At 45.1% G+C, this 13,388-nt stretch overlaps 1 protein-coding gene across 5 annotated transcripts in view; it reads left to right on the top strand.

Annotated features, from left to right (window-relative positions):
* TUFT1 (tuftelin 1) overlaps window positions 1-2,934 on the top strand; it is a 44,184-nt gene extending 41,250 nt beyond the window's left edge. For 4 of the 5 annotated variants that reach the window (XM_061183478.1, XM_061183476.1, XM_061183481.1 and 1 more), the window contains 2 exons: window positions 668-768; window positions 1,356-2,934. In XM_061183478.1, coding sequence (XP_061039461.1) covers window positions 668-768; window positions 1,356-1,419 — 165 coding nt within the window. In that variant the 3' untranslated portion in view covers window positions 1,420-2,934. Of the gene's footprint in view, window positions 1-667; window positions 799-1,355 lie in introns of all 5 variants that reach the window. The other variant, XM_061183477.1, reaches the window with a different exon arrangement.
* Window positions 2,935-13,388: the final 10,454 nt, after the last annotated feature.

Below are 13,388 nucleotides of genomic sequence, written 5' to 3'. Positions count from 1 at the left end.
TCATGGTGCAAGCCCTGTGCCACATAGCAGCATGGAGACCGGCCCTTCATTCTGACTATATGGGCTTGGCAGAGGAGCTGACAGTGGAGCTGAGCTTTGAAGGAGGATGCATTCTACAGGTGGAGTCTTCTCTTTGGCTAAGGCGATGGGCTCGATTAGCTAATGAGTTCTTGGTCGGATTTCTACCATACCTCAGGGCCCTTCCTGTCCATTGACTGACTACCTGAGATTGCTTTGCAGCCATTGTGTGAGGGTCCCAGCTAGTGGGGGAGATAAAAAGAAATGGGAGACAGGGTTGTTTATCTTCAGGGAGATTGCAGTCTAGAGTTATAGATAAAATACATATAAAAAATACCTAAGAATACTTTATAGAAAAGCATATGGACAAACATAAGTAAATATCTCAGCAGACTATAGGAAATTATATGCAGGAAATGTATAGAGAGGATTTACAGGAGATGATCAGTGCTGCACAGTTATTGAGAGAACACGCCTTCAGGGAAGGAGGCTGGGGTAAGTACTGGAGGGAGAGGGCATCCTGGTGGCACACACGGTAGGGGTGGGGGTGACAGCAGCGCACAGAGGTGGAGACCAGAATGAGCTGGTTAAATGTGGCACGTGGCAAACCAGAGGAAGCCCAATTCTAATCTCATAACTTGTGTTACAGAATTTAGAGATGCACGACCGGATGGAACACCTGATAGAGAAACAAATCAGTCATGGCAACTTCAGCACCCAGAACCGGACCAAGACTGAGAACCTGGGCAGGTGAATGGGCATGCCTGGAGTGGGCCCCAGGTAGGAAGTGAAGGAAAGAGGGACAGAGCCGTGGGAAGGAGACCTTTAGTGCCAAGGCCAGGATGAGGCTTTTCTAAATCCAGCTTCATTCTCTCAGTCTCGAATCTGACCCATTCTCCACCTGAACCACTTTCTAACCAGGTTAGAGTAGAGCCTGATACCAGAACCCCAAAGAGGCCCATGAACAATGCTAGAGGCGTGTGAACCCCCTGAAGTTGTATGCAAAAATTGTGAATGTGTAGTAAGGGCATATTTCCAGGGAGAGGGCCTTTTGTTTCCAAGAGATTCACAAAAAAGTCCAAGACTGAAAAAAAATCAAGAATCACAGCCATACCCACTCCTAAGGTGTTCAGCTGCGCCTTCTCTTTTCCCCACCCCTGCCACCGGACAAAAGTACCAGTCCCCTAATCTCTTAGCACTGACAATTACTATTTCAAGGCATTAGAACCAAGAGATCAGCGGGCTCTGCAGGGTAGAATCCAGAGGCAAACTGGAGGGGCGGCTCTGTGAAGGGTGGGCAACAACAGGGCACTCAGCGTTTCCGACTCTCTTTTCAGCGTTAGGATCGCTAAGCCCCCCAGCCTAAAGCCCATGCCTCTCATCCGAGTGGTGGAAACATGAGCTGCAGGAGAGAAGATGCTGCTGTTGCTGGTGCCTCTGGCCTGAGGAGGAGCCCACCACCCCTGGAGGCTGCCGGCCCTGACTTTGACTTCCCGACTGCTCCCTTCATGGTTCTGAACGCCCATCCTCTATGCTGGGCGGATGGGGGATGAGCTCCCCCTCTGGACACTGCAGCCTCTAGAGGCCGGCAATATCCTGCCTGCAGGAGCCAGGGCAGTAGCCTTATTCCCATAGTTACTATTTTTCTCTGTAGCAGAGCCTCCCTTCTGTTGTAGACTGGAGTTTGTAGCCCGGGCCGGTTATTCTGCCCCAGAAGCCAGGCCCTCCGCAGGTCGGGAGAGGTGACGAGATCTGCCTCAGCCCTAGAGGCTGGAGGCACAGACGTCAGCAGTGATTGGAGAGTGTCCTGGGGGCATGAAGTTCCTTCCTTAAACACAGCTCAGTTCTTAGCAACAAACTGTTTGTTTTTCTAATTGCTCCACCCTCACCCCATGCTGACCGGGCCTCCTGCAGACAGACAATGGGGCTACCTGTCATGGCCTGTGAACCTCAACTTTGACTGGACAGGCCTTGTCTTTTGGGGAGGGGGAATGTCCTTCAGGGAGTAGCTCTTAGCAGAAAGGTTCTGTGAGGCCACGGACAGTTACGGGCGACTTCTGTCTGCTGTGAAGACTCCCAGAATCTCTTAGGGTTTCCCCCTAAGTTGCAGTGCAAGATACACCTCATTCTTCTCGACTCAGAGCCTAAAAACTGTTTTCACTGGGTTACATCAATCTCAGCGAAGAAACTCTCGTGGTATTTATTTTGCTAAGTTATTGGTGTTTTTGCTTACATCTCACAACTGATTAAATACCAGAGTTCAGAGTTCTACAGCCTTCTCTTGCAGTGTTTGGATTTGCTGGACAGAGGGAAAAGAGTGTTCCCAGTGGACTTGTCGATTTCAGAATGATGTCATAGTCTTTTTCTCTCTTTCCTGCTGCTTTTCCCTTCCTCCTCCAAACCTCAGGAAGGCAAGTATTGATATATTCTCCCTGAAGCATCGGGGTCTGAGTGTCTGTTGTTTGGGGGAAGAGAGCAATCAGGAGGGATTGAATTCTTCCCTTAACCCCTCTGTACCCCTCGGCTCCACAGTCAGTTTGTTATCCTGGCTCTGCGTGAACCTGCCACTCATCGAGTTTCTTTAGGGCTCTTCCTGCAGCCTTAAGGAGGAGATAAGCATCAGAATGTGGTACCGTAGGACACAGAAAAATGAAAAATAAACATTAAGTCTTTAGGTTCTACTTGGCTCAAAACCAGAAGCCTTAAGTCTGTGGTTTCTGTGCATCAGGGCTGAGCTCCCATGCTGGCTTTGTCCATCGTGTGCTGGTGTTCTGGTGTTCTTCACGCCATTCCCATTTGTGAAACAAGGGGGTTGGACCAGATAATCTCCATGGGCCCTTCCAGTTCTGATATTCTTTCCTGTGGCATGTTCTTTGTGTGGTGAATTCAATAAATTATGTTCATGTGTCTTTTTGAGCTCCTGGCCTGGTTTCTTTCCACTTTTCGGGGAGGAAGAAAGAGCATAATTTTAGTGCCTCTTGCAGATGGGCACCCTGCTGTCCGCATCTGGGAGGTATGGAGACATCCCAACACGATGATATGGGGACTTTGTGGCATTCAGAGGAGTTAGCATGTCTCTGTTAAACAGCTCACCTCCATGGTCTGAGTCCCCATGGCAGGAGGTAGCCCCTAACTTGAGCTCTGACCCTGTCTGGGGTGGTGGCCTTGTGGGGTCCCTAAGGTTGGCCACTGTGTGTCTTCCTCAGTTGGAAAAGATCTGCTCACAGACAGAGGTCCTGTGATTACTTAGAGATTTACCAATCAGCACTGGAGGGAGATGACTAACTCCATGTGCTTCGCAGAAATGAAAAGTACTCTGGAAATGCTGACTGCAGCTGTTTGAGGCTTTAGTTTTGGGCTATCTCTAGGCATCATTCAATTAATCCACTGATCATCTTTTTCTTTCTGCCAAAAAATGTAGTTGACTGCAGGGCCCAACAGGGTACATAGCTAAATATACACGAATCTTCCCTGGACCAAAGAAACTAGAAATGGAACCCCCGTCATCCCTGGCCGCATTTCCTCTCTAGTCCCCTTTCTCCTTCAATCAAAAGAATGTAAATTTTTCTCTTGTGACTTTTCTTCCCCTGTCTGCTTCTCAGCTAATTCACATCCAGGCTTCAGGATGCACTGGAAACCTCCTTCCATTCCGGACCTGGGTTTGTCTTCTGACAGCCTGGGTTCTCTTCCTTCTCTGGAAGTCTTGCTTGGCCTGGGTGTATCTAGACTGTGCTTGTTCTCCGAATATTAAGAGGGTGGAAGCAGGGTGCGGTTGCCTGAGGTGCCAAGGCGACTTGCGTGGCTGGAAGGAGACAGGAGCGAGTGAGCTGCTGCACAGGAGAGGGAGGCTCTGGGCTGGGTCTCAAGGACGTGGTGGGATGAGCAGAGCTTTGATTTGGAGATAATGAGGTGGTCTGGGAACGTTCTGGAGATTAGAACTAGAGCTCTAACGGCAGTTCCCTGGCGGTCCAGTGGTTAGGACTCTGCGCTTTCACTGCCTCGGGCCCGGGTTCGATCCCTGGTCAGGGAACTAAGAGCCCACAAGCCACGTGGCACGGCCAAAAAAAAAAAAAAAAAAACTAGAGCTCTAAGAGATTCCTGGGACCAAAAAGTGCCCCTGGTGTATATTTCCCCGAGTTTAGTTGTACCACTGCTGAAAGGAACAGGGGCTAAGAAGGGTCTATGGGAAGAAAAAGTAGCTGAGGGAAAGGTAGTTTATATCCTGGCAACTTTTCCATTAGAGATGGAGAACGGGGACTGGAGGAGAACAAGCAGAGCCCAGGGCCTGAGAAAGGGCGCGGTGAGAAGCTGCTCCTGACTTCAGCGCCCTGTTTATTGCCTGCGTTATGTCATTTGTAAGCCAACTCCTCTGTGCTCCTTGAATATGTTGTAGAGGGAAGATTGAGTCTTTGCCATGACAGCCTGTTTATTTGAGCTGGGTTTTGAGAGCTGCCCGGACACGCAGCCGTCATCAGCAGGCTGCTATAAACCCGGAGCATCACCCCAACGTAGGAAAAGCTTGCAGGAGCACTCCTTACCCCTGTCCTCCCACCTCTTCATTTGTCCTCTCCCTGAGTAGAAAAAAACCTGACAGGGACATGGTATTTCAACCAAATGGTGCATTGGACCTCTTTTTTTTTTTTTTTCAGTTTTTTATTTTTTTTTTTACTTTTTAAAAAAAATATCTTTATTGGAGTATAATTGCTTTACAATGTTGTGCTAGTTTCTGCTGTACAACAAAGCGAATCAGCTATATGTATACATATATCTCCCTATCCCCTCCCTCTGAGCCTCCCTCCCACCCTCCCTATCCCACCCCTCTAGGTGGTCACAAAGCACCGAGCTGATCTCCCTGTGCTTTGTAGCAGCTTCCCACTAGCCATCTATTTTACATTTGGTAGTGTATATATGTCAGTGCTACTCTCTCACTTCCTCTTTTTTAAAACTAAGTATCTAAACCCAAAAATTGATTGGCTTATTTTCAACTCTATTTAAAAAAATTTTGTATTATGAAACGTTCCAAGATGTACTCTGTAAAGATGCTTTGACATGATATGGCTTAAAGCAACTTAATTTGACTGAGGAGGGTAATATCCCTTGGGGTAGAAAAGCAAATTTCTGTCTTTAATCAGCTCTTCAATGTGTGTTGCTGTTTTTTGTGGGGCCTCTGCTAATCCCGTGGGCTCCCTCATTCCTCTTTGCCAAGCGTTGCGGAGCTCGGGCCTGAGTTTGTTCAGGCTCTGACCCAACAGCAGATGTTAGCCTAGGGCCCTTGGCCTCTTTTCCATGCTTCGATTTAGGACTCTCACTTTGCAAGGAGAAAGTGTTTCCTATCTTCCCTGTCCCAGTTCTAAGCCCCATGGCCTTGAAACTCAAAGTTGGAGACCTAAATATTCTCTAGCCCCTCTTTCTCCAAGGAAAATCCTTATCTAGCCTGATGCTAAAGGAGATGTGTTTTTAAAAGGTGAGAAATTTCTAACTCTGTGTGCTCTGTGGGTTGGCAGTGAGACCTACTTTGAACTCTAAAATGTGTGTGGCCTTTCTTCTGGAATCTCTCTTCCTCTGGAGCCCTCTGGGACATGGGATTGAGGGTAGATGGTGGTAGGATAATTAATTTCCTGACCAGGTATTGGTCGCCAAGTCTTAGACCACAGGATCTCACAAACTGAGGGGAAGGAAGTAATTTGTCCTCTTGACTTAATCTGTCAATTCAGAGGGGGTATTCTAGGCCAAACTCGCATATGTCTGCAGGAGTTTGAGGACACTTATATCTGTTATATATCTATTTCTATGTGTTTGTGTTTGAACTGGCCTGCTATGTAAAACATATGACTGTGGGGGAAAATTGGAAAACACTGATGTTTAGGAAAAACTCAGTGTTTCACCTGTATGTCTCCTTTACTACATACACAGAACACTTCACTTCTGGTCACCAAGTATGTGGGGTTTTTCCCCCCTATAACAGGCAGTTCTCTGCAACACCAGCTGGGTGTCCTACAATTTAACTCAATTCTGACACCATCTACCTGGAGATAAGGTTAAGGGCTCAGTCGCAAGAGACTGTCCCTCCCCAACCTCAGATGCCAACTGCAAGTAGCAGGTCCCTAGCTGGACTTTTGTCTGACTTGCCTGCAAACCAGAGGTTCCCACGACCCCCTCCTTGGGTTCGATTAATTAGCTAGAGAGGCTCACAGAACTCAGGGAAACACCTACTTACCTTTACCAGTTTATTAAAGGATATAATAAAGGATGCAGATGAACAGCCAGATGAAGAGATCCATAGGGTGAGGCCTGGGAGGGTCCCGAGTACAGGAGGTTCAGTCTCGGTGAAGCTGGAGTGCATCACCCTCCCAGTATAAGGATGTGCTCACCCACCTGGAAGCTCTCCGAACCCCATACTGTTGGGATTTTATGGAGTCTTCCTCATGCAGGCATGATCAATCGTGAACCTCATTTCTAGCCCCTCTCCCCTCTCTGGATAAGTGAGGGACAGGGCTGAGAATTACAAGCTTCTAATCATGGCTTGGTCTTTCTGGTGACCAGCCCCCATCTAGGAGCCCGGCCGGAGTCCCCTCATTAGAATAAAAGATGATCCTAGTGCGTTTATCACTTAGGAATTGACAAGGGTGTTAGGAACCCTGTGCCAGGAACCCAGTGCCAGGAACCCAGGGCACAGACCAATACATATGTTTTCTATTATCTCACAACTAGTCTGTAGATCTGTCTCCTTGGATATATTTTAATCTCAGGGTCAGGAGGACCAAAATTGACTTCCTTCGAAACTACCTTCCCTTTTCAACTCTCATACTTCCTCTTAGTAGAGAGAATCACTTTCTTCAGTGATTTAGAGCCATCTTTGACTCTTTGCGTTTCTTTATTCCTTATATCTAGTTTGTCAATATGTCCTAATGTTTCCTCTTTTGCGATATCTCCCAGACTTGCCCCTTCCCATGTTCGCAGCCTCATCTTAGCCCATCTCTTTAAGCCTGGATTACCACAGAAGCCAGTCCTCACTGGTACCCCACCTCTAGCCTAACCTGCCCCAAATCCACCCACCTCACCACTGTCATTTGAATTTCTCCCAGATACATTTTCATCCTATCAGCGGGGTTATTTAGCCAGGACAAAAGAAGGCTGACGGAAACATGATAGCAGTCTCCAAGAGATGAAAATCTGTCCTGTAGAAGGAGGTGCAGTTTCACTCCACCTAGCTCCAGAGGGCAGAACTCAGACTTGTGGGTGGTACCTGCAGGGAGATGGCTAAGAAACAAACGGACAATTAGAGTGTCAGTTGGACTGTCTTGACAAGTTAGCAAGTTTCCCTACGTATGCCAGTAATATCCCAGTTAGAAAACAATCTAAAATAACAAATACAAAATACCTAGAAATAAACTTTATTTGAAATGTCAGTGATGTATGTGAAGAAAATGACCACATTTTTTTGAAAAATATGGGAAACTTAATGAAGAAAAACTTTCCTGGATGGCAAAGTTTAAAATCGTAAAGATGTCAATTCTTCCTTAATTTATTTTTAGGCTTCATGTACTTACAGTGAAAATTCCAAGAGTCCTTTTAGAATTGGATAAAATTATTTTAAAAATTCATCTGGAAAAATAAACAGAGGAGATGGCAAAGAAAATTTTGAAGACAGAGCTTAATTGGAGGATTATTGGCCTTGGAGGATAGTGAAATATTACATAGCTAGGCAGAAATAGACTCAATTTTATATAAGCATTAAAAAAAGGATAAAAGAAGCATTGCAACTCAATGGGGGAAAAGACGTTTGAACAGTTGGTTAAGAATTTAGAAAAAAAAAGAAAAAAGAATTCTAACCTTAAACAGTACACCTGAATAAATTCTAGGTAAATGAAAGGAATTAAATACTACAACTTAACTGTAGAAAAACTAGAAGAAAATACAAATGAATATCAACTCTGAGAGGAGATCCATTTAGAATTTTAGTATTAAAGGTCATGAAGGTATATGTCAATTATATCCCAATAAAAAATAAAAATAAAGGTCATGAAGGAAAATATTTTAGTTCATAAAAATGTAAACTTTCTAAATTGAAAAACTAAAGAAGGCCAAAAAATGAGGAATTATTAGTGGCAAATATGATGAAGAGGCAACATTTTTGTTGATAAGCTCATACTGATAAAAGTACTAAGATCCTTCTAGATCACTGGTCAGGATAAGAATGGATAGTTCATACAAGAGTTCATATTCTTTTTTCTGCACATGTTTATTAGGTTCCTACTCTGTGCCTTGGACTGAGGATTCAGGTGGGTTAACGACAGTGAGCAAGACAAGCTCAGTCCTGCCCTTGGAGCCCTTATGTTAGGTGGGATAATGTGGGTTGCAAATCAGAGAAAATCCAGCTCCGATTGGCTTAAGCAATAAGGGATCAGCCTGACTGGCTCAGGTGACTAAAAAGTCCAGAGACGCTTTAGGCTCAGGTGAGCCTTCATAGAATAATTTGAGGTCTCACCAAAGACCCAGTTTTGTTCCATTTCTTCTCTCTGCACAAGAGATCTGTGCTTCTTATAATAGCGTAAAATGGGAAACATGTGTCCAACAAAAGAGAAATGGATAAGTACATGCAGATGCAGCCACTCTAGAATATTATGCATTCACTACAAATGGCCTTTATGAAGACTATGTCACATCAGGGAACCGTGCTTAGAATGTTAAGTGAAAAAAAGTAGGACACAAAATTTTATGGACACTTATTACAGCTTAGCAAAAGAAAAAAAAATGTTTCTAAAAAAAAGGCTAGGGCTTCCCTGGTGGCGCAGTGGTTGAGAATCTGCCTGCCAATGCAGGGGACACGGGTTCGAGCCCTGGTCTGGGAAGATCCCACGTGCCGCGGATCTGGAGCCTGTGCTCCGCAACAAGAGAGGCCGCGATAGTGAGAGGCCCGCGCACCGCGATGAAGAGTGGTCCCCGCTTGCCCCAACTAGAGAAAGCCCTCGCACAGAAACGAAGACCCAACACAGCCATAAATAAATAAATAAATAAATAAATAAATAAATAATTTTTAAAAAAATTTATAAAAACTCCAGCAGAGACCTGTGGCAAGGCCCACCCTACTTATCTCCCCCTCCCCCTAACCTCCTACCACTTTCCAGCAGGATCTTCAGCTGGGCTCATCATCACCACCCGCCCCCCACCACGCCGCATTTTTTCCCAATGCAAGCTTTCTTTATGTCCTTTCTCTTTGAACCTACCTGCCCAAATCCCTCAGGGCCTGGTTCTAGCTCCACATCCTCCCCACCTTTCTCTGTTTCCTCTTATATCACTGTCTGCCTCTCTCACATTCGCATTTCACATGTTCCATTATCTATTTCTATTCATTTCATTTCTATCGATTTCTATTCCACATGGTGGTATTTTTTTCCTCTACTCACTTGACAAGATTCTAAACATCTGGAGGACTGCAACCCTTTTCTATATTTTTCCATCCTGGCCTCCCCTAGCACCTGGCACATTATTGTACAAATAATAGTTTTTTTTCTCTTCCTTATCCTCCTCATCTTTTTTTTTTCTCCTAACAATAACAACTAACATCTGTAAAGCAGTTTACAAAGTGTTTTCATGTACATTACATTCCACAAGCTGCATGATACGCCTGTATCAATTATCAATAAATATTTGATGGATTAATAGGGCAAAAGAGGAAGGCATTCCAGGTGAAGGAAATAACACCAGCAAACGTACAAAGAGAGGAACGATCCCGGCATGAACAGAAGGCAGTGTGGGAACACAACCCTGCTGGAGAGGGAAGAGTGAACACTATAGAAAATTTGGAAAATGAAGAATAAAGGTAACAAAAACCAACAGAAAAATAAATCCTGCCTTAACACTAACATGGTTAGCAGTTAGGTGTATTTATTTCTAGCCTTTTTTTTTTTCTTAAGTATTTGTTTATTTATTTATTTATGGCTGTGTTGGGTCTTCGTTAAGGTCTTCGATAATAATAAGATAATAATGTCTACCTAATAAGAACATTTACTGAGTGCTTACTGCCATTTAATTCCCATTTTACAGATGAGGAAATTGAGACACAGAGAAAGGATGCACAGGTGTGTGGAACCAGGAGTCGGTCATAGAAAATCTTGTCCCAGAGTCCTTGTGAAACAGGAGGGAAGGGGGCAGGGCACAGCCTTTGAAAGAACGACATAACCCGAGGACATGACATAAACTGATTTGAACCAAATGGGCCCAAGATGGCAGACAAGTTGACTTCCACTAGACCTTGAGCCTCAGTATATGCTCACTGTAACACATCAGCAAGCTAAATTAGACACCCATAGGCACCATGACAGTTCCAAGGCTGACCATAAGGATCAAAAAGTGGGCGGTGGCCCAATTCCTGGAAATCCCCACCCCTTCCTGAAATAGTTGGAATACTCCTCCCATTCATTAGCCTATGAAATTACCCACCCTGATAAAAACTGACAAACCCATACCCTGGTGCCTTTCTCACCTTCTGAGGTGGCCCACACTCTGTCTGTGGAGTGTGTTTCTCTCTAAATAAGTCCACTTCTTACCTATCGCTTTGTCTCTCACTGAATTCTTTCTGCGATGAGACGTCAAGAACCTGAGCTTCATTAAATCCTGTGATCTCAGTTGGAAGACTGGGTTTTGGCCGCGTTCGAGTCCCAGCCGCATGGGTTTGAGTCCCAGTCAGGGTTTTGGCCGGGTTCGAGTCCCAGCATGTGGGTTCAAGTTCCAATCTGAGGTGCATGGTTTCACCTGTGCTTAATGGTGTGCTCTATAACTTCACAGGTGTGGCGATCGCCAATATAAAACCGTATCTAAATATCATATGTAATGTGTCTGGCAATGTCAGCAGACACTGAATATGCTAATTATTGTTAATAAATCTTTTTAAGCATCTAATATGTCAGTGGTATAGGGTTGGGCTTTGGGGATATTAAGAGGAAAAGATTCTGCCCTCAAGTTACTCCAAGTCTTAATCACGCCACCAGATATTTGTGTGCCAAGAGGCAAACAGACAATCATGAACTATCAGTGCTAAAGCAAACTTTAGAAAACATCCAATCCAACTCCCTCATTTTCCAGAGGAGAAAACTGAGGCCCAAAAGTGGGAGTGTGGTATGAGTAACTAAATGTTGAAGCTTGGACAAAAATCCTGATCTCCTACAATGGAGTGGTGTGTCCTTGGCATAAGAAAGTGTTCAAAAAAGACAGAGAGATGGTCCTTATCCAAGACCTCTGTGCAATTACAAACCAGCTTTCCTTGGGAAGCAGAAAATAGAAGTGGTCACTGACGGATGGAGAGAAGCCCACCAGATCCTCCCGGCTCAGCTGGCTCACCTGGTCTGCAACTTTTTAGCATTCTCTGTTTTCCTAAATTTCAACTGGCAATTTCCTTTTGCTCTCCTGTCTTCTCATGAGGGTGGGTGTTCCATTCCTGCTCACTTCTCTAACTAGGGTGTGTCCTTAGCTAAATGACCATATCTCTCTTATCCTCAGGCTCCTTCTCCACCAAAAAACAACCACCACCACCAAAAAAAGGGAGTTCAGCCAAGGTTCCTTCCAGTTCTAAAATCACATGGGTCCTGGGACTTCCCTGGCGGTCCAGTGGTTAAGACTCTGTGCTTCCAATGCAGGGGGTGCGGGTTTGATCCTTGGTTGGGGAACTAAGATCCCACATGCCAGCGCTGGGGGGTGGAGGGGGGCACAGCAATGTTTCAGAGCACATTTCGTCAGCCAGTGAACCTGAAAACAAGAGGAGTTTCTTTGTTTGCCAAGCAGAGGTGCTTGCCACAAGAGGGCAGCAGGGCCTTGAGCACCTGGGCAGGTGCCTACCGTGGGCCCCACAGGAAGACAAGCAGGCTGTCTCCTCTGACCCTGCCTAGGCCCCCGGAGTTTTCCTGTTGTAAATCCCAAACTCACTTATTTAGCGAAGGGCAGCCAGCCAGATTGGAGTGAGACAAGGGAGCAGTTTTGCAAATTAAGTCTAGCACCAGAAAGATGAAAGACCAGGCCTAAAAAGAAATTGGATTCTAGAAAAGTAAATACTTCATGAAAAATTGAAAACGTATCCCTGTCCTAGTTTAAGTTGCCTACGGCTCACATCATCAGAGGCAGAGCTTTGAGAAGAGCTGGGAGTATTTTACAGACCAGTAAACATTTTAGCAGGCTGAAAGGTTTAAAGTTCATTTGGAAGGCTTGTGTGTTAGACCAGCATTTCTCAGAGTTCCTTGAGAAATTTCAGTTCATTTTGCTCATGTTTAATAAGCTCTTAAGAAAGAATTCGTTCTGGAAGTTTACAGAAAGCTCAGCCAAACCAACACTAAATTAATTAATTAATTAATTAAGGAGAGGATGAAAATAATCAAAATTATCATGTGTTTACTGAATGAAGAGCACCGGCCTTGGCACCTGAAGGGTCTGAAAGGATGGAGAGGAAGCTCAGGGAGGGTGGAAAGGAGGGGTGGGTGCTGCCTTGGCTTATCCTCTTCAGAGTTCCACTCAGCAATAATCACATTTCAGATCATCACAACAGCCCAAAGATTCCACATGGCCTGCCCAAGGGCCTTTCAAATATATAAAAGAACTCTGTTCCTTGAGAAGACAGTTCCCATTAGATTATAATCTTGCAAAATACCTAGAACACCCACAGAACAGGATATGTAAGGACATGAGCTTTATATAGGAAGATAACATTGCTTATTCACCAGCAATAGAGCTAGAGCTTTGTTTTTGTCCCCCTCTCCCAGGGCCAAGGAGGGGTCATGGTTGGGATTAAGCTGCCCACTGCCTTACTCAACCAGCCTCATTTCTGAGCCTCTGCTACCTTGCCAGTTGTTTCCAAAACAAAAGGACTTGTCTTTCCTCACCTCTCTGCCTTTGCATATGCTATTCCCTCTGCCTGGAAATCTTTTCCCTGCCTTATCTTTCCAGCAAGCTTGTACTCATTCTTCCAAACCCCACTCCATGATACTGGTGAAATCTTCCCTGACTCCCCAGAGAATCCCGAGACAGCTAATCATCCTTCATCTGTGCTCCCAGAGCAGCTGGTATAAAACTTATCACATTGTACAGTAATTGTTTGTTTTCATGTCTGCTTCTCCCCTCAGACCTGAGAATTCCTAAAGGGCAGGGGCTGATGATTTATCCCTGTATCCTCAGTCCTATATTGCCTGGCACACTGTGCATACTCAGTCAATGCTGGCTGAATGGAAATGGATTCTCTTTCCTGTAACCAGCAGGGTGTTTTGCAAGGTGACTGACCAGGATCACTGAACAAAAGACAATCATTCCTGAAGGGAGCCCTGGGGCACTTGCCTAGTATCAGGAGCTAAATACATATAACCGATTGCTAACATTCAATTGCATTG

Source organism: Eubalaena glacialis, chromosome 3, assembly GCF_028564815.1.
Source record: "Eubalaena glacialis isolate mEubGla1 chromosome 3, mEubGla1.1.hap2.+ XY, whole genome shotgun sequence".
Lineage (NCBI taxonomy): Eukaryota > Metazoa > Chordata > Mammalia > Artiodactyla > Balaenidae > Eubalaena > Eubalaena glacialis.
Note: the sequence above shows the minus strand (reverse complement) of the source record. Positions and strands in the feature narration are given on the sequence as shown.